This window comes from Colossoma macropomum, unplaced genomic scaffold (genome assembly GCF_904425465.1).
Source record: "Colossoma macropomum unplaced genomic scaffold, Colossoma_macropomum, whole genome shotgun sequence".
Classification (NCBI taxonomy): domain Eukaryota; kingdom Metazoa; phylum Chordata; class Actinopteri; order Characiformes; family Serrasalmidae; genus Colossoma; species Colossoma macropomum.
Window position 1 is genome coordinate 20,890,413 of NW_023494799.1, and position 26,900 is coordinate 20,917,312.

At 37.6% G+C, this 26,900-nt stretch overlaps 1 protein-coding gene across 1 annotated transcript in view; it reads left to right on the forward strand.

Annotated features, from left to right (window-relative positions):
- Positions 1-26,900, forward strand: part of LOC118819330 (protein kinase C-binding protein NELL1-like) — a 377,055-nt gene that overhangs the window by 182,158 nt on the left and 167,997 nt on the right. The window contains exons 11-12 of the mRNA XM_036587069.1: positions 3,234-3,333; positions 11,218-11,346. Coding sequence (XP_036442962.1) covers positions 3,234-3,333; positions 11,218-11,346 — 229 coding nt within the window. The remainder of the gene's footprint in view (positions 1-3,233; positions 3,334-11,217; positions 11,347-26,900) is intronic.

Sequence of the window (26,900 nt, forward strand, 5' to 3'; positions counted from 1 at the left end):
TGTTTCATGCTCTGTTGGTTTTAAAACGTGTTCCCTTTAACCTACACGTGGTCTCCCATTAACAGCATTAACTAATAGTTTTTAAAGCTGTGTTCCTCAATCCATGCTAACATGCTAACCATGTGATTTGGCTTTGATATAAAATTCAGTTCAACGTTTCAGTGCTTACGGGAGAAACAAGAGGCATTTTTATACCAGTATTTAAAAGAAAAATCACAAAACTTTATCGTGGATGATTTCCAATCAAAAGTAAGGGTTTCTTACAAAGGGTTAATATGAAAAAGCTCATTTTCCTCATCTTTTCTTTTCAACCTGTTAACTCTCACCCCATTTTTGCCTGAAACGGCATGCCCAAAGTTTCCCCAGCTGTCAGAATGATTGTATGAATTAGTGAAGTCAAGTCTTATTTATGTAGTGCTTTTTACAACAGGCGTTGTCACAAAGCAGCTTTACAATAAAATCCGGGTCTGAGCCCCTGTGAGCGTCGCCAATGGAGACAGTGGCAGGAAAGACTCCCCAAGACTGGGCCTACACTACACAGTTTTTTTGCCTGATTTTAACCCCGATTTGCCCCTTGAAACAATTTTTATTCATTTATTTTTTTAAGCGATTTTCTATGTTGGGACCTTGATCAGAAACGAGTGGTGGTGCAGATGATCTGTAGTGTGAGAGAAGGGAGTGAGTCTTTAGCTCTCCGATTGAACTCTGAAGAGATCAGAGACCCTCCAATATTATCAAACATGTTTGATATTTACGACTCAAAATGGTCATGAGTCCTCAAGTGATTTAAACAACAGCCAATCAGAGAGCTAGAAGAGCAGAGAAACAGGCAAAGAAACGTTCAGTGAACACCACGTGAACAGCGGAACGTGCTGATATCATGTTTATCATGTTAATAATGTTGGATCTAGACATCAAAACACTCTCTTTACAATTTCAAGTGAGCTGCCAGTTTGTAGTGAAATATTTCTGCAGATCTCACTGTGATATCAGCGTTTCTCAAACGCATTTGAATCACCAGTTTGCACTTTCGCTCCGCATAAAAGGACAGACAGGTCCAGTCCAGTAAGTGATATGTTTGTGAAGTGATATGTGAGGAGATCTGAGAGTTTGAGTTCTTATTCGTAGCCCAAACTCGTTATGTGTGTTATTCTCTCTCTTTGCTATGTGGTCTAGTCTGAGCGCCCTCACGACAAAAAGACAAGAAATTCTGTGACAAATTGAAAGTTTGTGACGCTCTCCATTTTAGAAATCTGTTAAGATTTTAAGTCATGTAGTGTATGCTCAGCCTAAGAGTAAGAGAAAAAAACTTTGAGAGGAACCAAGACTCAAAAGGGGAACCCAGCCTCCTCTGGACCACACGGGATAGCAAACAATAACGCAAGAGCAAAATGAACAGAGAATAAGGGTTTAACATTAGTATACAATTTTAAAATACAGAAAAAGCATAAAACAGGTTAAGCTTTACTGACACAGAGTCTAGAATGGAGGAGTTTATTTCCTCCTGACTCTTAGATCTCTGAACTGATCCCTGACTCTTGCCGTGTTATCAGACCACAAGTTTTGGATTAATAATAAAGGTACCCTTGGAAATAAAGATAGTAAACTGTCACTGGGGCAGTACCCCTCTGGTCACTGGGGTGGTTCCCTCAAGGGTACATCTCAGTACCTTTAGTCAGGGAACACAATTGTACCATAATCCATTGAAATTATATATTCTAAGTTGTATTGACTCCACACACCCCGTCCTGTCTCCAGGCTTTTTATTTTATTGTTCTGTTTAAAACATTCGGTTATAAAAAGGTATAAATATGTACTTATCACCTGGAAAAACTTACTAAGGTGAGCAATTGGACCTTAAAACCACTGTGGTACCTTTGAGGGAACATTTACATTGGTTGTACCTTGATGAATGAAATACATATATATATATATATATATATATATATATATATATATATATATATAGCGCTATGCTAATTGGTGGGATATAAGTTCATTACTTGTTAACCTTAGCCTTGTAAAGAAGCTTGTCAACTTTTGTGGTGAGGCAGGACAACTTTGTGTATCTTTGATAATTTTCTGAACTATCGCTTTAACGTTACAGTGTATTGATCAAGCTATGTTGGTGGTTTAACTTTAAATGAGTCTTTGGCTTGCAGAGCTTGTTTTTGTTTTGACTTTTATGGGCGATAAATGTTCTGAGGTGAGCATTAGTGTCTGGTTTTTCATCTGACCGCGCATGATGTCACTGCTGAAGTGCTTTATATCTATAAAAGGTCTGAAGGTGGATATGGATCAATATGAAGGCTGATTAAATGTGTTTTATAGCACAGGATGTTCTCTTCTGTGGGAAATAATAAGAAAAATGACCACATTTGTTATATTTTGATACATGTGGCTCTGGCTGCCCGGGACTTTTCAGAACCTAATTTAAAACCAACATGATGATGTGTTAAAATCTTATTTGGATAAAGCATCTAATTTTTTGGCAGAAGAAATGGCCAGTATTAACCGTAGAGGTCTCAGTTTTAGCTGGCACTAATAAAAGCATGCTGGGAATTTAGATTAATTATTTTACCTCTAATTATTTGCATTGTAATGGCAGATTTGTCATGTTTTGTGATTTTTTGACATCAAAACAAAGGGAAAAAGGCTGGAGAGTCAAATGTGAAAATTGAATGGAAGACTTTATTGTCATTGTAGTTATACAACAAAAGTTTGCTTGGTAGCTTTTAGAGGAACCAGCAGCAAAAAATAAATAAATAAACAGAAACATTGACAGGGCTCTATATGTATGCAGTGGATCTGGACAGTGCAATCAGTGCAATGTGTACAGGTATAAACAGGTATTTCAGAGGAAATATTGCACAACTTAATAATAATATCTACAATATTTGTAAATGTAGTTTTTTTATGTGATAAAGAAATTATGTAATTATGTTAGCAAAGCAAATGTAATAACTTGACCTCTAAGGGTTAAAATTAATATTTGAAACAGTGTTCAGGACTTGTTTGCTTTACTTTGTGAAACTGTTTTATAAAAGCAATAGAACACTGGGGGTGGCGTGTTACTGTGAATAATGTCATGATTTGTTGTGATTAAATCAGAGTTTTGATGTTTTCCCTGCTGTTAATCAGCCTATACATTCTGTTTATTCCAGTTTTGATCAGCCAATGTGTAAAATGCTTATTCAGCATCCGCTCTGTCGTATGTGTCTCTCTCCAAACAGAACGGTCTGATGCTTCCAGTGACAGAAAGCTGCCCAATTCTCAACTGCACAGTGAAAGAGCAGATTCTCCCAGAGAACAGGTGTTGCAACGTCTGCAGAGGTGAGTGTTTCTTCTTTTTTTTCTTTTCCTCCTCATGCATAACTGTCCCCTATATGCTCTGCTTATGACAAGCATCCTGCTGAACACACACAGTCCTGTCCCGCCAGACAGAGCCACCTGTTCCAGCATCTCCACAACACCCTCACGTCTCTTACCTTTCCTCTGTGACTGATTCCTCTAATCTCGGCTGTGCTGCAGAATTCATCGACTTTTGTTTGTCCACTTTCTTCTTTTTTTTGAGATAATTTTTGTGGCAAAGTCGATTTGCAGATGTAGATTTTTATTGTATCGGTATAGCTAATAAAAAAAATGTGATATGAGCGTATAATGATGCACCACTGTTTTTTAGATCAGCATAACTCAGCAATACTCAGAAATAGTCCTCAAGTTATTGTATTGCATGTGGTTCTTTATCATACTTTGTAAAAAATTAATTTATATTTTTATTTAATCCTTTAAGACCTACATTGAGACACTTCTGCCATTGCATATTTTTGTTGTTTGTTACAGAACCACAAAGTGTTCTATATTCAGCATAACCTCAGCTAATAAAATGTCATTTAGTAAATATTTTTACACAATGTATTCATGAATTAGCCCATAAACCACTGTAGCACAAAACAAGATTTGTTTTTTATTGAAGTCATGAAATCGAAAGACATCCTAAATACATAAAGCAAGCTCATTTTTTTGTGCTACTGTGGTTTTATGGGCTAATTCATGAATATGCTGTGTAGAAATATTTACTGAATGACATTTCATTAGCTGAGGTTGTGCTGAATATGGAGATATATAACACTATATTCGTGAATTAGCCACCTTAGCACAAAATCGGGCTTGTTTTTTATTTTAAAAAAATCTAAGTCATGATGTCACAACAAAAATATTTTCTACAAAAAACTGCACAAAACCCTCTGACCTGAAATACATGTTATTTGAAGTCTTTACTTCATGTTTTCAGGTTCTGTCGTTTGTTCTGGACAGTGTCCTTCTGTGTTGTTATTGAACATTGCTTATATATGAAGGTTTTCTTGGTAGTTTCAGTCCACAGTTACAAATAAGTGCTTTATAAACTCCACACAAGAAAGGGGTCAGTTTATATATATATATATATATATATATATATATATATATATATATATATGTGTGTGTGTGTGTATTCTTTAACACCGTCTGAATCATCTGCATCATAATGCCAAAATCAGTCATGTCTTCTGGATGACATGATTTGGGATCTGAAGTGTTCCCCCACTGTGTGTCGTTCTGTGGTGGGACAGCAATTCTAGAGCCTTGTATATAATAAATAAATAATAATAAGTAAAAAATGGGATTGGGCCATAAACTTACCTAGAGTCAGTCTCACAACCACTTGCTCTGAATCAGAAACTCTAACTGACTGATGCAACCTAACCAAAGCTGATCTACACACCTGTTTTCCAGCGGTGCCCATCTCAACATTCAAATTTTCAAGTCGCACACTGTGATTCACTAACCAGAGCCAGTCAGATGCAGTATGTGTGGACTACATATCACATGACATGTCATAAATACAGACAGTGGATTTAAACTTGATTAACAAAAAGATTAAACAAGGTTTGTGGCAAGTGCATAGCAAAGATGTACATGTTTTCTGTAAATTTACACTGTAGGTTTACTTAGGAAGCAAACGACACACCTGGGCTTGTATTTTAGGGCTTTCCTTCTAGTTTCAAGGTGAAAAAACACTGAGGAACAGTTACGCTTGAAATATAGCATGGTATTCCATCTCGCCAGCGAGATGGCCAGTTCTGAAGGGTTAAAGTACCAAACCAATTTGATTCAAATAATAAGTTAAAAGAATGTCAGATGCAGGTTATTTCAGTAAAATATGGTTAGTGGTGGTCCTGTGGTGGTCTCCTAACTGTTGAATGGTGTAGATGGTGATAAACTGCACAGTAACAGATGAGCTGCAGTGTGTAATTGTAGACCTACAAAATACACCTGTATGTAAGATGTTTTCAATAAAAAGGCCAATCAGTGTAGCTACAAGGCAGGTGGATGTAATAAACTGGACACTCAGCATAGAGTCATATAAGTTTAACATTAACTGTGAAAGTCTACCACAGAAGACTGTTTGTGATTGCTTAATGTAAATTTAATGTAAACATGATTGAATGTAGTACGTGACACATTTGCAACTTGACATTTTAACACTGTACATTTGAATCTTAATTTAACTTAATATTGTGCATTTTAAACGTAACGCAATTTAATATTTGAAACTTAAGAGTTCAACATTGTGCATTTGAAACTGAAAATATTTTAACACTGCACATTTTAAAGTGATTATAGTTTAATATTGTATATTTGAAATCTTAAATAATTTAATATTGTACATTTAAAACAGCATATTTTTACACTGCACATTTCAAAGTAATAATTTAATATCAAATATTTGAAACTTAATATTGTACATTTAATGCTGAATGTATTTTAACATTATAAGTCATTATAATTAAATATTGTATAATTGTAACTTAATATTGTATGTTTGAATTTAACACTGAATAAATTACATTAAATTAACCTAATTTAACATAATTCACACTGCACATTCAAAATGTAACAATTCGACATTGATTTATTTAAAAGTCAATATAATTTAACTTTGTACATTTAAAAATCAATATAATTTGACATTGAACTTTTCAAAGTCAATATAACTTAACATTGTACATTTGAATTGTCACATTGTTTAACGCTGCACTTTTGAAAAGTAACTAGCATTTTGCATTTGAAAGTGTTTGTAAATAAATATTATGCTTTGGAAACAAAATGTATTTATTAACATCAGACATTTGAAAGTGAATATTCTTTAATATGTGCATCTGAAACTTAAAATAATATGATGCCAGTAGATGAAAAGCATCTTTTATCTTTTTTCTCTGATTTCAGCACCAGAAGCTGTGGTAAGCTCCTTTTTGACATTTAGCCTGTATCTGAGGATGAAAATGCTTTTCATTTGTCCATCAGAAACCAAGCTCAAAAATGCTGCAACCATCTTGGCCTTATCTCCTCCTGAGCAGGGCAGAGCAGCCTTCATGTTCTGCGGTTTGCTTACAGTCAGATTCGGAGACATTTCAAAGAGCCGTCTGCGCGTGTGAGCACATTTACACTACGTATGTATTTGCATGTGTATTTATGGCTGCATTGAACCGGCAGATGAACGGCTAAGTTGTTTCTTACCGTTTTCTTTGAGCGCTCAGTCAGATGTTGGTCTGTATTTGCTCAGTTCTTCATCCTGAGGTTCTGCTTTCATGTCGTCCTTTTATTACACCCTCACCCGCACTGCCTCGCTCAGGGACAATGCCCGCCATGTTTTGCTTTTGCTGATAAGAGCGTCTCAGAGCAGCAGACTTGAATAAAGTTTACAGGAAAACATGGGCCTTGTGCTCATTAATATGCGTGAAGGTGAAAAGCTAAAGCAGATCGGAGCAGATGTGCTGACGCAGGATGTGTTTTTGTGATTTAAGCTGATTTTATTCCAACTTCACTGAAATCTCAGTGGTGTCTCATACGTGGGTGGATGCTTAACAATGAGTTTTGGAGAAATTTGTGCTTTAGTGTCTTTTAAAATGCATAAATCTACCAAGACAAACCATCAATATCACTTGAACCACATTTAAGCAAATTATCACTTTTCTGTTGTTTTTCCCCTACAGATCCCACATTCTAGATTATTCTTGGATTTAATTTTTTTCCCTGAAATCAATTTACAACATTTGTGTGGTTTCAATATGCCAAAAACAATCATACTGTCCCATTAAAATAAAGGGAAATTCCACTAATTTCTGCATAACTGAGTGTGAGATGTAAACAGAGTGATTCAGAGTGGTTTGGTGTGAAATGGTTCAGATTTCTTTACAGTGGTGGTGATGGGAATCAGGGGTCACCATGACTACAACACAAATATAGACATTTTATTTACTATCCAAAACCACCAGTGAACCTACACGTGTCTTCTGAGTTTTATATGGAATGTTGATGATGGGGAAAATAGTGGAGAATCTGCATTTTTTTTTCCTTTGGGGACTGTTTTGCCTCACAACACCCTGCATATTATGTATCCCTCCACCATGAATGAATTTTAAGTTCTCAAAACTGTCATAAAACAGTGTCTCAGACGTCAGGCAGTGTATTCATAGCCATTTCATGTAATAACTTTCTGTGAGGGAGCTTTTAGAGGTGGATGTCTGGTTCCTGTCACCACCACTGTGAACAATTCTGACTCGGTAAGTTTCTCTTGAACAGAGCGTTTTACACCAAGCCACTCTGAATAACTCTGTCATTCACATGTCGGGGTGGCTAAACTGCTGTAGGCTGAATGGGTGGGGTAGGCTGAATGGGCGGGGCTAATCTGTGGTAGGTTGAATGGGTGGGGCTAAACTGCTGTAGGCTGAATGGGCGAGGCTAAACTACCCTAGCATGAATGGGCGGGGCTAAACTGCTGTCGGCTGAATGGGTGGGGCTAAATGCTGTAGACAGAATGTGCAGGGTTAAACTGCTGTATGCTGAATGGGTGGGGCTGAACTTCTTTAGGCTGAATGGGCATCTCATTTACAAACTTGGTTCTTTAAATAACTGTCCTCTGAAAGTTTGAAAGGTTCACTAGTGAACCAAAAGTGAAAATATGTAAGAAATATTTGTGTTTATTTTTGAGTGTATGTGAAGCAGAAGACAGGAAAAAGTGACTGACGCTAATGAAGATAGTGTTGATGCTCTGCATTATCGGTTATATGAGGACTGAAATACACAGCTGAGTTTTAAAGAGAATGATTGCATCTGCTTTGAAGTTTTTTCTTGGTCGAGAAGATGTTGCTCTCCTGCCGTTGGGATTCAGTAAGGCTGTAATGTAGCAGCTAGCACACTGGCAGTGCCCATATGCGTAGTGTCTGCTGTTCTCTTAATGCCAGGCTGAATCCCCAGAGTGAAGGATGGAGAGAAATATCAGACTGTTTTCACCCAGCTAAGAGAAACACAGTTAAAATAACCAAAAAAAGAAAGAGAGTTTTATTTATAATCAGAGTCAGGACCAGGGTTAGTGTCAGCATTGCATTTTGGGTTGAGGTTAAAGTTGGGGTTATGCTGGAAGCAAAGCTCACTCAGTTTAAAGGAATGATTATTGTCTGTAATAATAATGATAATAGTGATAATAATGATAATACAGTTTTATAAAATATACATTTAATATTATGTGAAGATTTGATTGAGCATTAGTGAGGTCAGGTACTGATGTTAGATGGTCAGTTCTGGATCACTCCAACTCATCCCAAAGGTATTGGTTGGAGAACACAGTTCCACTGCTCCACAGCCCAGTACTGGGGGGCTTTATACCCCTATAGCCCACACTTGGCATTGGACATGGTGACCTAAGGATCATGTGCGGCTGCTCCAGAGCGTCCCATTTTATTGGTCAGTGCTTTTCTATGGAGATTATACAAGCTTTGTCAGCAGTGAGCGACCTTACAGTAGCTGAATTCACTCATTTGAAGGACTGTCTGGAAACTTTTGGACACACATTGTATGTTATATTTGTAAATGACTGTAGAGACTCAGATTTCTTTACAGTGGTGGTGATAGGAACCAGGGGTCACCATGACTACAACACAAATATAGACATTTTATTTATTAATCCAAAACCACCAGTGAACCTGTACATGTCTTCTGACTTTTATATGGAATGTTGATGATGGGAGAGTAGTGTAAAATCTGAAATAATAAGTTTTCTTTGGGGACTATTTTGCCTCACAGCTCCATGTGTGTTTCCTCAACCATAAATTGATTTTCTTCTCAAAACTATCGTAAAACAATATCTCAGTCATCACTGTGTATTCATAACCATTTCATGTAATAACTTTCTGTGAGGGAGCTTTTAGAGGTGGACATCTGGATCCTATCACTACCACTGTAAACAGTTCTGACTCTGTAAGTTTCTCTAGAACAGAGCATTTCATACCAAACCACTCTGAACGACTCTGTTTACATCTCAGCCGCTTATATAAATAAAAAAAATGATTTAAATGAGTTAATTATAAACTTATACAAAGAATATACAAATCGTTCATCTAAATAAAGCATTTGCAAACATTAGCCATTTGCCTCTGTGATTCTTTATGGACATAAATACTAATTTTGGATGAATGTAGCTCCTCCAGACTGACGCGGGTTGTATAAGCTGTCAGTTATCTGCAGTAAAGAGAATAATGTTTTTAGCAAGATTGATGATGGGCTCAGCCAGGCTGTCATGCTTTCCCCATTCTGACCATGCTCAGCCTGTAAATCTGTCCAAATGTGACGGGTTCCTGTCAGAAAACGTCCACTTACACACAGGCACGGAGTAGTGTCAGTTAGTACTGGAACAGAATCTATTAGCCATGCGCTCTGCAAATAGGTGTTTATATAGTGGATGATGAAGGCTGATGAATGGCTTGTGTTTGGAACAGCTGCTGTAAGCATTCAGTCATCTTCAGTTTCTATCAGACCTACAGATACACTACATTTACTGTGTTCTTTATATATTTTATACATCTGTATATACTTTACGGGTGCAGTAATCATTCTTACAAGGTACATAGTGGCATAATGTCAAAAGCAATAGATATTCTAATAGATATTCTAATTATAAAGTAATATTTAGCTAGAGAGCTGTCAAATTGGATCCAACAGCAAAATGTTTGTTTTTTGTACACCAAGCGCAATATTCATGCAATTTATTCAGACATCTATAAATTAAATTAAAAAATAATTCAAATAAAAAAAATAATTGTGAGTAACTCTCTGGCACAGCCAGAACTTTCAAACAAAGGGTCAGTTTCTTATCTGCTTCCTCACGGATGGCATTGATCTCCAAAAGCAGCTCAGAGTTACAGACATCAGAATTATAAAGGTTTCATTGAGTTTCAGCTCCTGAGTGAGGCGGTGAAAGTCTCCAGACTGCTTTCGCTTGGAGACCCGCCTGCCCGGTCTCACCGTTTGAATGTTTTGTAAGAAGGATGACGTTTTGCACTTAAAGGCATTCTGCCGGTTTATTTGCTTCTCTCATGGCTTGAACAACACTGTGAAATTCCCCACAAAATTGTTGGATAAAGTTGGTTTTGATGCAAACATTTCACTTTTTCATGTTGTTTATTCACTTCTGATTCTGATTCTGAATGTAAATCTGATTCTACTTTTAATTCTAATTTTAATTCAGATTTTTTTTTCTAATTCTGATTATATTTTTGATTCCAATTTTAATTCCATTTCTAACTTAAATTCTCATTCTATTTCTAATTTCAATTCTAAATGCAGGTCTGGTTATAATTTTAATTCCATTTCTAATTTTGATGCTGATTTTGTTTCTAGTTCTGATTATATTACTGATTCTCATTCTAATTATAAGTCTATTTCTTATTCTGATTTTATTTCTAATTCTGATTTATATTTATGATTTTAATTCTAATTTTAATCCTGATTTCATTTCTAGTTCTGATTCTAATTGTGATTATAATTCTGATTTCATTTATAGTTCTGTTTCTAATTCTGATTCTATTTCTGATTCTAATTGTAATTCTGATTCTAATTCTGATTTCATTTATAGTTCTAATTCTGAATAATGCTGATTCCATTTATAGTTCTCTTTCTAATTCTGATTCTATTTCTGATTCTAATTGTAATTTTGATTCTAATTCTGATTTCATTTATAGTTCTAGTTCTAATTGTAATGCTGATTTCATGTATAGTTATGTTTTTAAATTCTGTTTCTGGTTCTGATTGTAGTTCTGTTTCTAATTTTGATTCTGCCTTTGGCTTTCCAGGCTGAATGATGTGAAATGATTCCTCCATCTCCCTGTGTTCCTGTTCTAGGTCATGATTTCTGTGCAGAGGGAATGCTCTGTGGAGAAAACTCTGTTTGCAAAAACCGGAATAACAAAGCAGAGTGTGAGTGCAAGAGCGGCTACGCGTCGATCCACGGGGACTCCACTTACTGCGAAGGTAGGAAACACTGGGGCTTCTTCATCTACTCCAGAGAGGGAGTCTGTTTGTGTAAAAGAGACAGAGAGAGTGCGTTAGTCACATGACTGCCGGCAATAATGGAGTTATTTGATCAAGTAGCTTAGCAGGCGCGCTTCATTGGCCTCTTGAATTGCGGGGTGTATGTGATGGTGTCCTGGGGCTTCGGCGCGGCTTTGCCGGGTCCACAGAGACTCTGCCATCCGTAATCAGCTCTTTCTCTCCCTTGGCTGTTGTTTGCTTTGTGAAGTCGTTGGTGCTCAGCTCGGCACCGACGCAAAAATTTCCAACACACACAGTTGATTAGAAACAAACACACAACACAGAAACACTATGAGTTCAGTATTTACGTTACAGTGAGAAAGTGTGGGTGTACACCACAGGGTCATTTCCTGTCAGCCCGTTGGAATTATATAGTCAGCTCAATAAATGTAATAAACATATATAGTATGAACCAATGTAGCAATATACACAGCATGTATATATGGCACAGGACCAGTTTTTCAACCCCCTAATAAACTTTCAGAACAAAAAACATGAACTTTTGTGCTACACACTTAAAAAAGATGGTTCTTCAAGAGTTCATTAGTAAAGAGCATGGTTCTAAATAGCACCAAAAAGGGTTCTTCTATTGTAACAAGCCTGACATCAACAACAATAACAGTAGAATATCCATCTACAGCACATTTTCCATCAATCTGAAGAACCCTTTCATGATGCACCCCTTTATTCGTTGGAAAGGGTGCTTTGAATGTTCATAGTTCTATATAGAACCATTTTCTTTACTAAAGAACCCTTGAATCATCATTTTAAGTGTGTATACTTCTGAAAATATTAAGCTTTTTTGTTCAAGAACCTATAATGCTTGATTCCTACATCTCCCAGCATTCATTTGGACTGCTATAGCTGAAGGGGGTGTGGCTATATCAACACTGATTGGCATGACCACACCCCTTCATCTACCGTGGAAGATTTCTAGAATTTAAAGTTTGGGACTTTTAAACTCAGCAGAAACAGAAAACCCTAGTTTAGATGGGCTATCTGTAACTAGCCCTGCTTGTGTTGCTGGAAAGAGAGCTCATTGGCGTTGGCACAGTTCACTCCATCTACTGCTGTGGCTCATTCCATATTGCTGGTTAGTAAAACTGCAGTTTCTGTTGTGAGTTTGCAGGAGGTGCAATAGTCGATGGTTGTGGATGCATCATTTTTGTTGTGAGTGATTGGGAGTGACTGAATGTGAGTGATTGTTCTACAGTGTCTCATTAGGTTGAATGAATCAATGACTCTAAATGTAGGTATTATGATATAAACTGAGTCTGTTCTGCAGTTTCTCGTTAGGTTCAATGAATAACTGGCTCTAAATGTAGGTATTGTGATATAAACTGAGTCTGTTCTGCAGTTTCTCATTAAGTTGAATGAATAACTGGCTCTAAATGTAGGTATTGTGATATAAACTGAGTCTGTTCTGCAGTTTCTCGTTAGGTTGAATGAATAACTGGCTGTAAATGTAGGTATTGTAATATAAGCTGAGTCTGTTCTACAGTTTCTCATTAGGTTGAATGAATAACTGGCTCTAATTGTAGATTTTGTGATATAAACCTGTCCTGTACTGCAGTCATTATGTTGAATGGGATTTTTACTAGCATTCTGTAGAACTCAGCAACAATAGTTTTAAAGGAACAAATCTGTGGAAAGACTATTGACTGAGTAATTCTGAAAAAGCTGAGTATGTTTTGGATTGTCTACGAGTCTGCAGTGTTTTAGTCAAACTTTTCTGAAAGTCTGTGTTTCCCAGGGCAGTTAATTATTGGATGATGATCCTGGATCCTGCAGGTCCAAAATTATACTCATGAGTTGACATTTAAAATGATTTCAATAGTTTTTAAATATTCAGAAGATATTTCATGTATAATAAACCTCTTTCAGAAAGAATAATTCTAAAGTAAAATGTATGTGCAACACTGCATGAAACGTTTGTCATGTTTATATTATCACGTTCATTTCACTAAGCAGCTGTTAGTATTTTATTTCTTCACAGTAGTGAATTGTGTTTTTGTAATTTAGTGTTTTGTGTTTTTATAATTCTGTGTTTTGCTGTTTGCGTAAAGGATAGGTTAGTAAGATTTTTGTTTTTACATATCCCAAAATAAAAGTCTGTACTTGCGTCACATCCAGTTAGAGACGCATGTTTTTTATAATTATTATCCGACAGCTTTATTGAACATCACATTTTATGTCAACATCTTACAGCCCTTATAAATGTGTGTGTGCCTGTGTATATATATATATATATATATATATATATATATATATATATATATATATATATATAGCTGGTAAAGGCAGAGAGGATCTTCTAATCCTTAGAACTCACTTTCTACTTGGAGTTATAAGGTTCTATCTGACAAAACATGAAAAGGAGCAACGATTTTCAAGGAACACAAACAGTTTACTCGTACTTTGGTTTAAAACACAATCAGTGCTGTAACAGTGTCTACATGTATCAGGACATTAAGTTTAATGCTTTCTGTGACATTTTTATGACACTTATTTTTATAATTTATTTTTTTTTATAACACATTTCTCATTTTAGGATAAATCATCTTTATTTAGTAAAGCATTGCAGATAAGGAAAAATGTCAGTGCTAAGTATTTTGTCCAGTGCAGGGTCAGTTTTAGGAACTGTTAGTTTAAGTTTCCTTTGGTTAAACAGAAACTAGCTACTGTAATAAACTGCCCCAGCAGGTCAGTGTAAAGGCAGTGTGAGGTTTAGTTTTGTATCAGAAATGTGACTCTAATGAGCCAAAATGACTTAATTTGGGAGAAAGAAAACAAGGAAAAGATGGATAAATTAATTAAATTAATGTTTATGTTGTAATCAGTTCAAATGTTGACTATTTAATCACCTTTAAAATTAATATTTATAAAATTTGAGACCATAATACCTTTCAAAGAACTGTAAGAAGACAGGCAGAGTTTCAGCAACATGTTTTCATGCAGTTGCTGAGCAGAGAGGTGACATGACAAAGAAGCAGAACCTGATTGGTCCTCTTGTATGTAAACGAAGTGCTGATTGGCTTGCAGATAGAACCTTATAGACTTTGACTTTGGAACCTCTTTATTTTCTAGATTAAGAGTCCAAAAATGCAGACAACTCAAAAACACCTTACATAATATTAAGAATTTGTCACAGAGTAAGTATGTGTAAATAACTTAATTTAGACAAAAATGTCAGATTGAGCTATATAATACCAGGAGGACGGTGTGTGTGTGTGTGTGTGGTTGTGTGTAAGAGAACAGCATAAATACATCAAATGTGTGCAGAAAGAGTTTTTCAGGAAAGAGTTCTGCAGGAAGCGCAGAAGGTGTAAATCTGGCCCTTTTGGGTTTTGTGGATAAACCAGGCTGTTTTTGTTCATTTAGCTGAGCATTTTGTCGAATATAATTCACAGCCACAACTATTCTGTAGAAAGAAAGCCATGCTGCTTCATCTTTCCATCGTTTTCTGTATGATTTTAACATCCTACTCAGGTTTTCGTCTCCATACAGAGGTTCTAAACTCTATTTCCTAGCACGCATGCCTTCTGGGCTCCACTAATGCGTTGAAAAATAGAACAGCTTCACCAAGGTAATTTCTTATGAAAATGAACAGTGCCTTCAGGCTGCAGGTTTTTTTTCTTTTTCTCTATTTTAATGTTTTTAATTCAGAGGACCCGCCATGCAGCCCCTTTACTCTGACAGGATTACACTGTGTTTCACCTGCGTGGATCTGAACGTCTAAACATAGCAGAGTATAGTCAGAATATGATTAAATGTGCATGGTGATACTTAAACATACACCTTACTGCTGGTTATAGGACTATATTTATAGCGGTAGTCCACTGTTTCGTAGGAAAATAGTCTTTGAGTCTTCGACCTTGTTAATGAACACTGTTGGGTTTAAAGAGCTGATGACCAACATTTTTCTTGTGTTTTAGTACATTTCACCTGTGGGGTTTGAGTTTTATGTGCGACAAATGGTCAGAATTCTCTTATACCTGAGAAATAAACAGGCTCTTTATTACTGTGCCTTTAAGATTGGTGTATGTAAAAGAGCTCTGTTCTGATTGACCGTGCCTTGTTTAAAAAGCAGTCGGGGCTAAAACACTCTTTATAACTTCAATGTGATTGGGCGAGGCTTACCTGCTATAGATGTGTACATATCTTTATATAGATCTTCAAATCTATTTTGACTTCTGAACAGCATCAAATCCAAACTGAACTCCTTCTGTAGACACTCAGCAGAAATAGAAAACCTGAGCTGAGATGGCTATCTGTAACTGCTTGTAACTAACACTGCTTTAGTTACTGGAAAGAGAGCTTACTTAACAACTTTCTTCCATCACGTCCGATATGAAAAATGATGTTCTTTTTCTGGCTGCTTCAGAATCAAAACTGGAAAGTAAACACATTACTAGAGTCTACACTGTTAGAAATAAAGGTTCTGTGCAGGTACATTTTTCATTCATCAAGGTCAGACAATGTAAATGTGCCCTCAAAGGTACAACAGTGGTTTTAAGGTCCAATTGTAAAGCTTAAATACGTTTTTTCCAGGTGAAAAGTACATATTTGTACCTTTTCATAACCTAACTTTTTAAAACAGAACTGTAAAAAAAAGCCTGGAAACGAGAAGGGGTGTGTGGAGTTAATACAACTTAGAAAATATCATTTCAATGGATTGCGGTACAGTTATGTTGCCTGACTAAAGATACTGAGATGCACCCTTGAGGGGACCACCCCAGTGACAGTTTAGTACCTTTATTTCTGAGAGTGTACCGTGTTATACTCCATTTACTACACTCTTTAAAAAGATGGTTCTTCAAGGGTTCTTTAGTAAAGAAAATGGTTCTATATAGAATCTTTTTGAAAAGAGTTCTATATAGCTCCAAAAAGGTTTCTTTTATAGTTACAAACCTGACATCGTAACAGTAGAAGAACCCATTTTGGTGGTGTATAGAGTCCATTTCAAAAAGATTCTATATAGAACCATCTTCAGCACATTCTCCATCAACCTGAAGAACCATTTCACCATGTAAAGAACCCTTTAATTATGCAAAGGATTCTTTGATGGTTCATGGTTCCCTGGTTTCTTTAGTAAAGAACGCTTGAAGAACCATGTTTTTTATGAGTGTAGTGTAACTCACTCTAAATGTAGGTATTGTGATATAAATGTGTTCTGTTGCTGTATTAAACGCTGCTCGCTGTTTCCGGTACAGTGCTCTGTTTTCACACATGTGCAGAATAAGAGAATAGAAAGAAATCAGAGTGAGGGTTTACATGCACTGAGAAACCCCATTACTGAGCTCAAATGCAGCCTTATATCAGATTTCTTAATCAGATTTGTAGACCTTAATCTGATCTGAAAAATCAGAGTGTGCTGTTTACATGACCGCTTAATAATCAGATAAATGCAGAAATCTGATAATGATTGGATTGGAAGTACATGTAAACACTCTCGATGCTGTTGAATTTCCTCTATTTGTTCACTGTCTGACTGCGACCCAGAAGGATAAGCGGTTTAGATGATGTATGTATGTATGTATGTATGTTCTCTGTCTGTCTGACAGTGAATCATTGAAGTCCAAAACCTTCAGAAACGGATTTGGAATCTCTTCCAGCCTATTGAGCATTGGTAGATGTTTTTCCGAGGTCCTCAGAAATCTTATTTGACTGAGACATGGCGTACTTTTACAAGTATGTGTAGTAAAGATGAGAGTCTGTTAAACGTTGTTTTTTTTTAAATAGACACACCTGATTCTTATCAAATTGATTGAACCTCCTGACCCTCATTATCACCTACATAATTCTAGAGATTCACATACTTTTGCCAACCAAAATGTATAATATTGCTCAATAAATGGATGAAAACTATATAATTCTTTGTGGTATTTGCTTTATTCGGTTCTCTTTCTGTCAAACTTATGCAGAAATGCGCAAAATGCTAATAAGTTCATGAAATAGAAAAGGAATGAGTTATTGTGGAAAGCAGACAAGGAGGGGTCTGTGTTTCTGTAATGTGCTTGTGTTATCTGTATTCTGTGTATAGGAGAGCTGTGTGAAAGCTGCAGAGCTCTGTGTGAAAATGTGGTTCATGAATTGATTATTGAAATGTTCAGAGATGCGCTATACATTCTGAAACTGCAGCAGTGTTAGCAAGAAAGATAAATTAGTCAAAAAACAAGCAGAAACAGTTCTATAATCAGGAGCTCTGCTTTATGGGTGGGGTTTTGTTGTTCTTTTGATTTAGGATTTATGTATTTTTTCAGCAAACATATGAAAACTAATTAACTTTAGAACAATGAAGAATCTATCAATCTGTTTATCTACCAATTTATTTGTATCTCTTTCAGTAAGTTTGTCTGTTTCTTTTCATTCACCTGTCTGTCCATCTATTCATCCATCCACCTGTTAATCTTTTTGACTGTGTGTGTCTGTCTGTCTATCTGTTTATCTGTATATCTATCTGTCTATCTAGTCTGTCTATCTAGTCTAGCTCCATTTTTGTCGTTTTTGTTTTTTCCTTGTGGGGGGGGCACTGTCGCCTCACAGCAAGAATGGCCTGGGTTCGCTTCCCGGCCGGGCCACCAGGGTCATTTCTGTGTGGAGTTTGCATGTTCTCCCTGTGTCTGCGTGGGTTTCCTCCGGGTACTCCGGTTTCCTCCCACAGTCTAAAGACATGCAGTCAGGCTGACTGGAGATGCTAAATTGCCCCTAGGTGTGAGTGTGTGTGTGAATGTGTTTGTCTGTCTGTCTGTCTGCCCTGCGATGGACTGGCGACCTGTCCAGGGTGTATCCTGCCTTCCGCCCAATGACAGATGGGATAGGCTCCAACACCCCACCGCGACCCAGAAGGATAGGCGGTTTAGATGATGTGTGTTTGTGTGTGTGTGTGTGTGTGTGTGTGTGTGTGTGTGTGTGTGTGTGTCTTTCCATCTGTCTTTCTGTCTGTCTGTCTGATCAGTACTCTCTAACCACTGCAGTATCACCCAATTGGAAAAAGCTATTATCTTTCATTCTTATCTTGTCAAAACGACCATCCTGAGTGCTACAGAATTCATGTCAGCCGTTCTGACCGTGTCCTGTCTTCTGGCTGAAATTAACGGGCACCATATCTGCCGCTAAATTCGTCAAAAATGATTGGCCAGCCAACCTGCAGGATTATGTGTCATTTGGTTGAATGAGAAAAAGAGCGAAGCGACAAATCGAAGCTCAGCACCTCGGCAGCGGCGGCGCTAATCCTGCTGCTAGCGCCATTTGCCATTGATTGGTCATGTCAACACTTAACATTTCAGAGGCTCCTCAATAAGGCTTAGCATACACGCTAGCAGCTAAGCTCTAACTGACAGACAGTTAAGATAGAGAGAATGTTCATTTCCCTGCGAATTACAGAAGGCAGTGATAAGACCAAAAGCCCAGGAGTCTCTCCCGCTAGTTTAGACAGCTAGCGTAGCATGCTCTGGAAGTGAGACAGTGCTATTAAGCCCAATTTGGTTTGGTACATCTTCACTAGAGCTGCAGAAAGTTGTCAGAGGAGCCAGGGGAGTCAAATGGAGCTAACACGCTAACGGTGCTGCACCACTAAAGCACAGCATGGTTTACGGTTTAACTCACGCTAGCTGGAAGAAGCTAATGTAGGTTTTTTGGGTTTTGTTCATTCCCTTGGCTGTTTGCTGGGGTGGTGTTGAAAAAATTACAGGAGAAACAGATTTTGAGGTGAATTTTTGGGCTGCTTAGAGAAAATTGTGAAGCTTTTTATGGATATGTTCAATATTTATCAATAATCAAAACTAATTAAATATGATTAGATAAATTTGATTAGTTTTTGCATTTATTCAGAAACTTTGTCCTATACATATATATGAGTGTGTGTGTGTATATATACACATATATATTTATATATATATGTGTGTGTGTGTGTGTGTGTGTGTGTGTGTGTGTGTGTGTGTGTGTGTAATATGCCTTGTATCTCCATTCTCAATTTTTTATAATGCAGAATTAAAAAATAAAGAGAGGCGGGTAGTCCTTAAATTATCAGTTAAATAGGAGAATAATAGCCGAGTAAACGCCTGTATCTGATTACATTTCCGATCGGAAAGTTTAAGTATGTTCTGCGTGTGTGCGTCACGTCATAGTGAAACTTTGTAACATTCAACATGGCAGGAGCAGAAACTGGTCTGCAGAGGAGACAAAGTTTGTTTTCAACTTTAAAAGACGGCGGTGGGACGGGTGTCCAGCTTATATGTCCCAGAACACGATGTCTTCCTCTCGTCTCTTTAATAAGTGCATGTGAAGTATGTTTTCCTGAGTCTGACATAATTTTAAAGCACTGCTCACTGTTGCTCGTCTCATTCTGACTGGACTCACGTGATACTGGTTGACATGGTAACATCTACACTAATTGGTACTCTACGCATGTGCATCATTTTGGACTGGATTACTTGTAGTGTGCATGTAAGTGGAGATTTTTCATCAGGTTGTTGAGTAGAGTGAGCACATAAACACCTGAGTCTTAATCTATAATCAGAATGTATTCAATCGGGTTGGCAAAAAACTTTGCGTGTAAACACAGCCATTGAAATTTAAGAACGTGTTTTCATTTCTCCTGCAAAGTCTTTTTTGAGATACAAGATTTTGTTCTGACAGCCACGATGTATACATTTATCGGTAGAACACTGGAGGTCATGCGTTATTGTAGATAACATCATGGCTCTGATTGGGTTGCAGGTACGAGCTGATGGTGAGTATGGTAGATTGTCACAGACATTATATTATTCATCATAACACACAACCTCCATTGTTCTCCATTTAATACAACAGTTGTGCAAAATTAACAAAAGTAAAACAGAGAATCTCAGAATATTGTATTAAAGTCCCAGGGAACACAGAGTAAAATGTTAGTGCAGTGCACTTTGCGAAACATTGAATAAAAATCAATGTAGTTGTAGTTTATTATTATTATTATTATTATTATTTCTAATTATGTCTAATTAAATCTACATTCAGCCCTGGGGTCAGTTTCTTTTTTACAGATGATACTCTGTCCAAATTGGCCTTTCTGCTTCCTCCCCTGAGAAAATTACAGGCCAAAATACCTGCTATTTTTTCGCTTAACTCAGCGGTGCTGAGATCGTTTTAGTCCCATCTGAATCGCTGTGGTTTTACAGTCAGATCTTGCCTTTGTAAAAGGAATGCCTTTTGATCGCTGCTATTCACAGGACTGTATAGTCTGATTCTGCTTCAACTGGTTTACAATCACACTCAGAGAAGAAAAGCACGGATAGTTTGAAGAACTTTGTCATCCCATCCATATAAACATTATACAGCGGAGTGAAATAGCACTCCTCCAGGGCCTGGGAGTTCACAGGAGCACACAGTGATGTTGAAGATATTGGACAGTGTGCGCAAGGCCTACACCAGGGGTCGGCAACATGTGGCTCTGGAGTAGCATGCGGCTCTTTTACTACCCCGTTGCGGCTCCACAGCAGAATTAGATTTTGAGGTAAAAATAAAACAATTTACAGTAAAATAAAGCTCTGCTGATCATTCAGTTTTAACAGTAAATGGTCTTAAACACTGGAGTTAATGCAAAACTGCTAATTCAGCCTTTAACCCTGAAAGGCAACGACTGCTGGTCACCATAGCAATGCAGACCACATTCTCACCTAGCGAACGAAAAGGCAAAGAGAAAGATTTAAGATGAACATTGATAATTTGGAGATGAATGGACTTATTTGCATTTATAATCACTCCAGCTGGTTTCCTGATATGTTTAATCTGCAATGAGAAACTGACAAACACTAAAAAGTCATAAAGGTGAAGTTAGTTTCTCATTCGCCACCTTCTTGTTCAAATTTGCCCATTCTACCTTAAATGGTGCAGTGGTTACATTCTGCAACACCCAACACCCATTTAAGGTGGAACGGGAAAATTAAAACAAGAATCTGGCGAATGAGAAGCGACTTCAGCCTTGTAAAAAGTCAAACGTTGAGAGACATTTTACAAGAATTTTACAAGACAGAGTTTTACTTTTGTGGAAAAGTTTCCTGCTGGAGATGCGAGAAAAGCAGCCATAGCTGAGCTAAAGCTTAAAGCAGAGCACAGTAAGTCTGTGTTTTCATTTATATTTTTTAGTCTGTACTAGGATATTAAGTAGCACATATACAAATTTACAGCCAAGATGGTGAAACATAACTTCAATAAAATCAGCCTAAAATGTTCTGGCTCCCAAGGTGGTTTTATTTTTGTTGAAAGGACAGAATGGCTTTTCTTAACATTTAGGTTGTGACCCCTGGCCTACACAGTGCAACTGGACAACAGGGTGCAGTACAGGACACTAAATACTGAAATAAACAGTTCAGGAAATAGGTATTTAAGTGAGCAGACCTCAGCAGATTGACTATAAATTTTCAGCAAGTAGTAAACTGTAACAGCATAATTAATGTGACAGATTGTCTTAGCTATTGTACCGATATTAATATTAATTTTTAATTTTGAGGGTACTGGTAGATAAAAACACTGCAGTTAAATGGGAAATTCCAAAAAAATTTCAAAATTGCCGCAAAATTCAATGTGTGAGGTCTAAACAGAGTGATTCAGAGTGGTTTGGTGTGAAATGGTTCCGATTTCTTTACAGTGGTGGTGATAGGAACCAGGGGTCGCCACGACTACAGCACAAATATGGACATTTTATTTACTGTCCAAACCCACCAGTGAACCTACACGTGTCTTTTATATTGAGTTTTATATGGAATGTTGATGATGGAAAAATAGTGGAAAACCTGAAATAATATGTTTTCTCTGGGGACTATTTTACCTTATAACAGCTTGCATGTATCTCTCCACCATGAATGGATTTTAAGGCCAAAATGTTCTCAAATCTTCTCAAAAACAGTGTCTCAGATATTAGGCAGTGTATTCACAACAGTTCATGTAATAACTTTCTGTGAGGGAGCTTTTAGAGGTGGCCGTCTGGTTCCTATCACCACCACTGTGAACAATTCTGGCTTGGTAAGTTTCTCTAGAACGGAGCGTTTCACACCAAACCAATCTGAACGACTCTGTTTACATATTACTGTTCAATTATTCAGAAATTTGTAAAATTGATGGAGTTCCCTTTAACTACAATGTGTATCACTGGCTGAAACTAACAGTTAAAATGCATTAATTAAGTAAACAGTGTATTTTCTGTTTTCTGTTTGATTAATGTCTACATAAGATTCCGTTTAGTGTTATTTTAAGAGAAAACAAAATGGTCCAATTAGAGCAAACCCTGGCCATGTAAGTTAACCAGTTAACTGTGGCCCCATTTTGGCCTGAAATGGCATACTTAAAGTAAAGTGGGGGCTGTTCCCACACACTTTGGGCTACAGTTATGATTTTGGTCTCATTTGAAAGGAAACACTGTCAAGATTAATAATAACTGTATGAATGACTGAGGCAGAGTAACAGAGTCTAGAAGGAGGAGTTTATTTCCTCCTGACTCATAGATCTCTAAACTGATCTCCGACTCTTGCTGTGTTATCAGACCCCGTGTTTTGGATTATATTGTCTCTGTGGAGAGCGGGAAAGCTTTGAAAGTGAGGACACACAGGTTTGCTGGCTTTTGCTCATTCAGCACTAATGTTGCAAATGAGACGATTGTAACTGCTGTGAATAACAGCTTATAAAATGGTTTGTGGGAATCGAATCCTGAGATTTCAAGCTTTCAAATGGTGTATTGTATCACTGTATTGCCGGACGATTTGATGCGTAAAAATGATATATAAAAACCTGGAAGTGAAGTTGATGTACCTGTACTGGCACACTTTCAGTAATATAGAAAAGGTTAATAGTAACATATTTAGTTTATCAACGGTAACTTACTAACTTTATTAACACAGGCTTATTTTGAGGTTTGGATTGATGTACAGTATCACGTTTGAACTAAACAAAAACACACACACACATACACACACACACACACACACACACACACCTCATGTATATATACAGCGATCATGTATAACATTATGACCACCTCCTTGTTTCTACGCTCATTGTCCATTTTATCAGCTCCACTTACTATATAGGTGCACTTTGTAGTTCTACAATTACAGACTGTAGTCCATCTGCTTCTCTGCATACTTTGTTAGCCCCCTTTTACCCTGTTCTTCAGTGGTCAGGACCCCCGTGGACCCTGACAATAGTTTTGGTTGGTGGACTGAGAATAGAACTGTAGAACTACAAAGTGCACCTATATAGTAAGTGGAGCTTATAAAATGGACAGTGAGCATAGAAACAAGGAGGTGGTCATAATGTTATTCCTGATCGGTGTGTGTGTGCGTATATATATATATATATATATATATATATATTCCTCCATCTGTTTCTGTGAGCTGTTGTTCCAGTCGATAAACTTCAGGCCTCTGATTTTTTTGATAACCTTGTTAAACCTCACACATGAAGTACAGCTCAACCCAGCAGTGCATATTTCAAAATAAAAGCCTAATTTACTGACAGACTGCTTGCTGACACTAATTTTGAAAAATTCGCCAGTGCTGTTTTCCTCTGCAGTGCACCCGCACAAAGAAATAGCATTTTGAACAAATGGATTCATTAGTTTTACACAGTTACCTGCATACCCAACATTACTAGCTCATTTTATTTGTACTGCAAATACATAACAATATACAAATCTGTACATAGAGAAAAATAAATACAAATCAAATTTCCATGTTCCCCTTACCCCAAATATATAAAAATAGACAAAAATACGGCTGTATGCAAAGGTCTGAACACCACTGATAAAATGTTTTGTTGATTTTCTAAGTTAACACGTCTTCTACATACGAACACACTCACTGAGCACTTCATTAGGTTCATCTCCTTGTTTCTACACTCATTGTCCATTTTATCAGCTCCACTGACCATATAGTTTCACTTTGTAGTTCTACAGTTACAGACTGTAGTCCATCTGTTTCTCTGCGTACTTTGTTACCCTGTTCTTCAATGGTCAGGACCCCCACAGGGCAGGTATTATTTGGGTGGTGGATCATTCTCAGCACTGCAGTGACACTGATGTGGTCGTGGTGGTGTGTTAATGTGTGTTGCGCTGGTGCGAGTGGATCAGACACAGCAGTGCTGCTGGAGTTTTTAAACGCTGTGTCCACTCACTGTCCACTCTAGACCCTCCTACCTTGTTGGTCCACCTTGTAGATGTAAAGTCAGAGACAATAGCTCATCTGCTGCTGCACAGATGTTGGTCATTCTCTAGTCCTTCATCAGTGGTCACAGGATGTTGTTAGCTGGATGTTTTTGGTTCTCGGTCCAGCAGCGACACTGAGGCATTTTAAAAACTCCAGCAGCACTGCTGTGTCTGATCCACTGGCACCAGCGCAACACACACTAACACACCACCACCACGTCAGTGTTACTGCAGTGCTGAGAATGATCCACCACCCAAATTATACCTGCTCTGTGGGGGTCCTGTGGAGGTCCTGTGGAGGTCCTGACCATTGAAGAACAGGGTAACAAAGTATACAGAGAAACAGATGGACTACAGTCTAAGTGAAACTTTATGGTCAGTTAACTCTACAGTTTTAGGCAAGTTTGTGATTTAGTTATGTAGATAGCACCATGCTAGTTGGAGAGATATTAGTTTTTTCGTTACTTGTTAGCGACATAGTCTCTTAGCTCCAGCGCTAAACTAAAAAAACAGCAAACATTCTCTGTGATGGACGCGTTAGGAAACGGAAATGTGCACTTTGACAGAGTGAGGCAGCTTCGCTGCAGCATGAAGCACTTTACTGTGGCTTTGTAAAGCAGGAGAAAAGCCTGTAATGTGGCAGTGAGCGTGATGGTAAACACCTTGAAAAAGGCTGTTAGGCCACAGGAACACATTCCCATAAAACCATTCTCATAATGTCTTCACTACACTGTGAGGTGTAACATCCTCCATCACAGCGCAGTAATATCACCCCACATCGCTTTACCTCCACACGCAAAACTCCTCCTCTATAGCTCAACCTATTCATTATTAAAGGAGAACTACGGCATCTTTTCAACATAAGCTCTATTTACTGCATCTGTAGCACAATGTTAATTACCACAGACAATTTCAGCTTGTTTCCTTGAAAAAACCTGGAAAACTCATTGATTCAAAACATATTCATAATAGAAGACAATGGGTAGCTGCTGAATTCCACAACCATCAACATTTTCACTTTTCATTCCTGGCCCTATTAATGCTTTTAAACTTTTTAAGCTCAGTGAGTTGTCTGCATGTTTGCTCTGCTGCCTCTGTCCTTACTCTGCCCTCTCTCTCTTTTGGAAGCTGTGTTCCACCCCCAAATCATATCCCAGTGTTCTTCATTATGGGGAGGAGCACTGACGCCTGAGCTAGAAACTACAGTTCTGCCCCCAAGTTACGTGAGTCCTCTCGCTGTACAGGCCTGGCCATGAGGGCAGCGTTAGTGCATCTGTCGGTGCTCTCCAGGTCACTAGGTGGCACTAGTGAGCTGAGCATACGTTTGTTGTTAATATCTGGGGCACTAGGCAGTGCTAGAAAGCTGGCTCTCCAGCATCAGCCTGTCTTGACTCTCCAGGGCTCTAGTTGGCGCTAGGGAGGTGTTGACATTACCGATATTCCTGTATTTCTGCATCAGTGCTGTTTTGCTTGTAAATAATACTTCACACACGACATACTACAGTGATATATTTACATCACTGCAGTAGCTGGAAAAAACTTACAAAGAGTTTTCAGTGGAACTCACCTTTTAAAAACTGTACTTGAACAAGAGGACTGCAATCACAGAGTCGATTACAGCAACAGTGTGCTGTGGCTGGGCTTCAGCCTGTAGCTCTAGATGGTTCAAACCAGGAAAATGCATTAACAGCATTAAAAATTGTAGCATGTAACATGTTACTAAGGTGTTAAGCACTTTTTGAAAGTGTTTTTCTTGTTTAATTTACAGTGTGGTACAGATGCAGTAGATAGAGATTCACTTGGAAAATGCCAGACTTTTCCTTTAGGTTGTGGCACACACACACACACACACACACACACACACACACACACATATATATGGCAACCCACAGCATTAGCAAGAGCTTTTTTTCAGATATCTTCTGAAAAAATCAGTAACATGGATTGGAAAATTAATAAATGTTAGTCTCTGAGTTTTGTGTGTGCTGTAGGTCAAAACTACAGCCCTGTATTTGACATTTTTTGTCATTGTGGTGTAACTGCGCACACTTTCAGCCCATTTAAATTTCCAAATGTTCTTCTGACTGTCACACATGAGCAGTGTTTTCTCAATAAGAGCTCATGAAAATGTATAAATCAGTCTTTCCGGAATGTGGATTTAGAACATAAAACAGAAAGTTGAGCTTTCTTTTTTTCATTTTTTTTTTCCTGTTTGCAGAAGCAACAATTTTAAGAAAACAAAAATTAAGCTCTGTCATGAAGTGACAGCTGAGTGACAGTTTCATTTTCCCTTTGCACGCTCTCAGATTAGGAG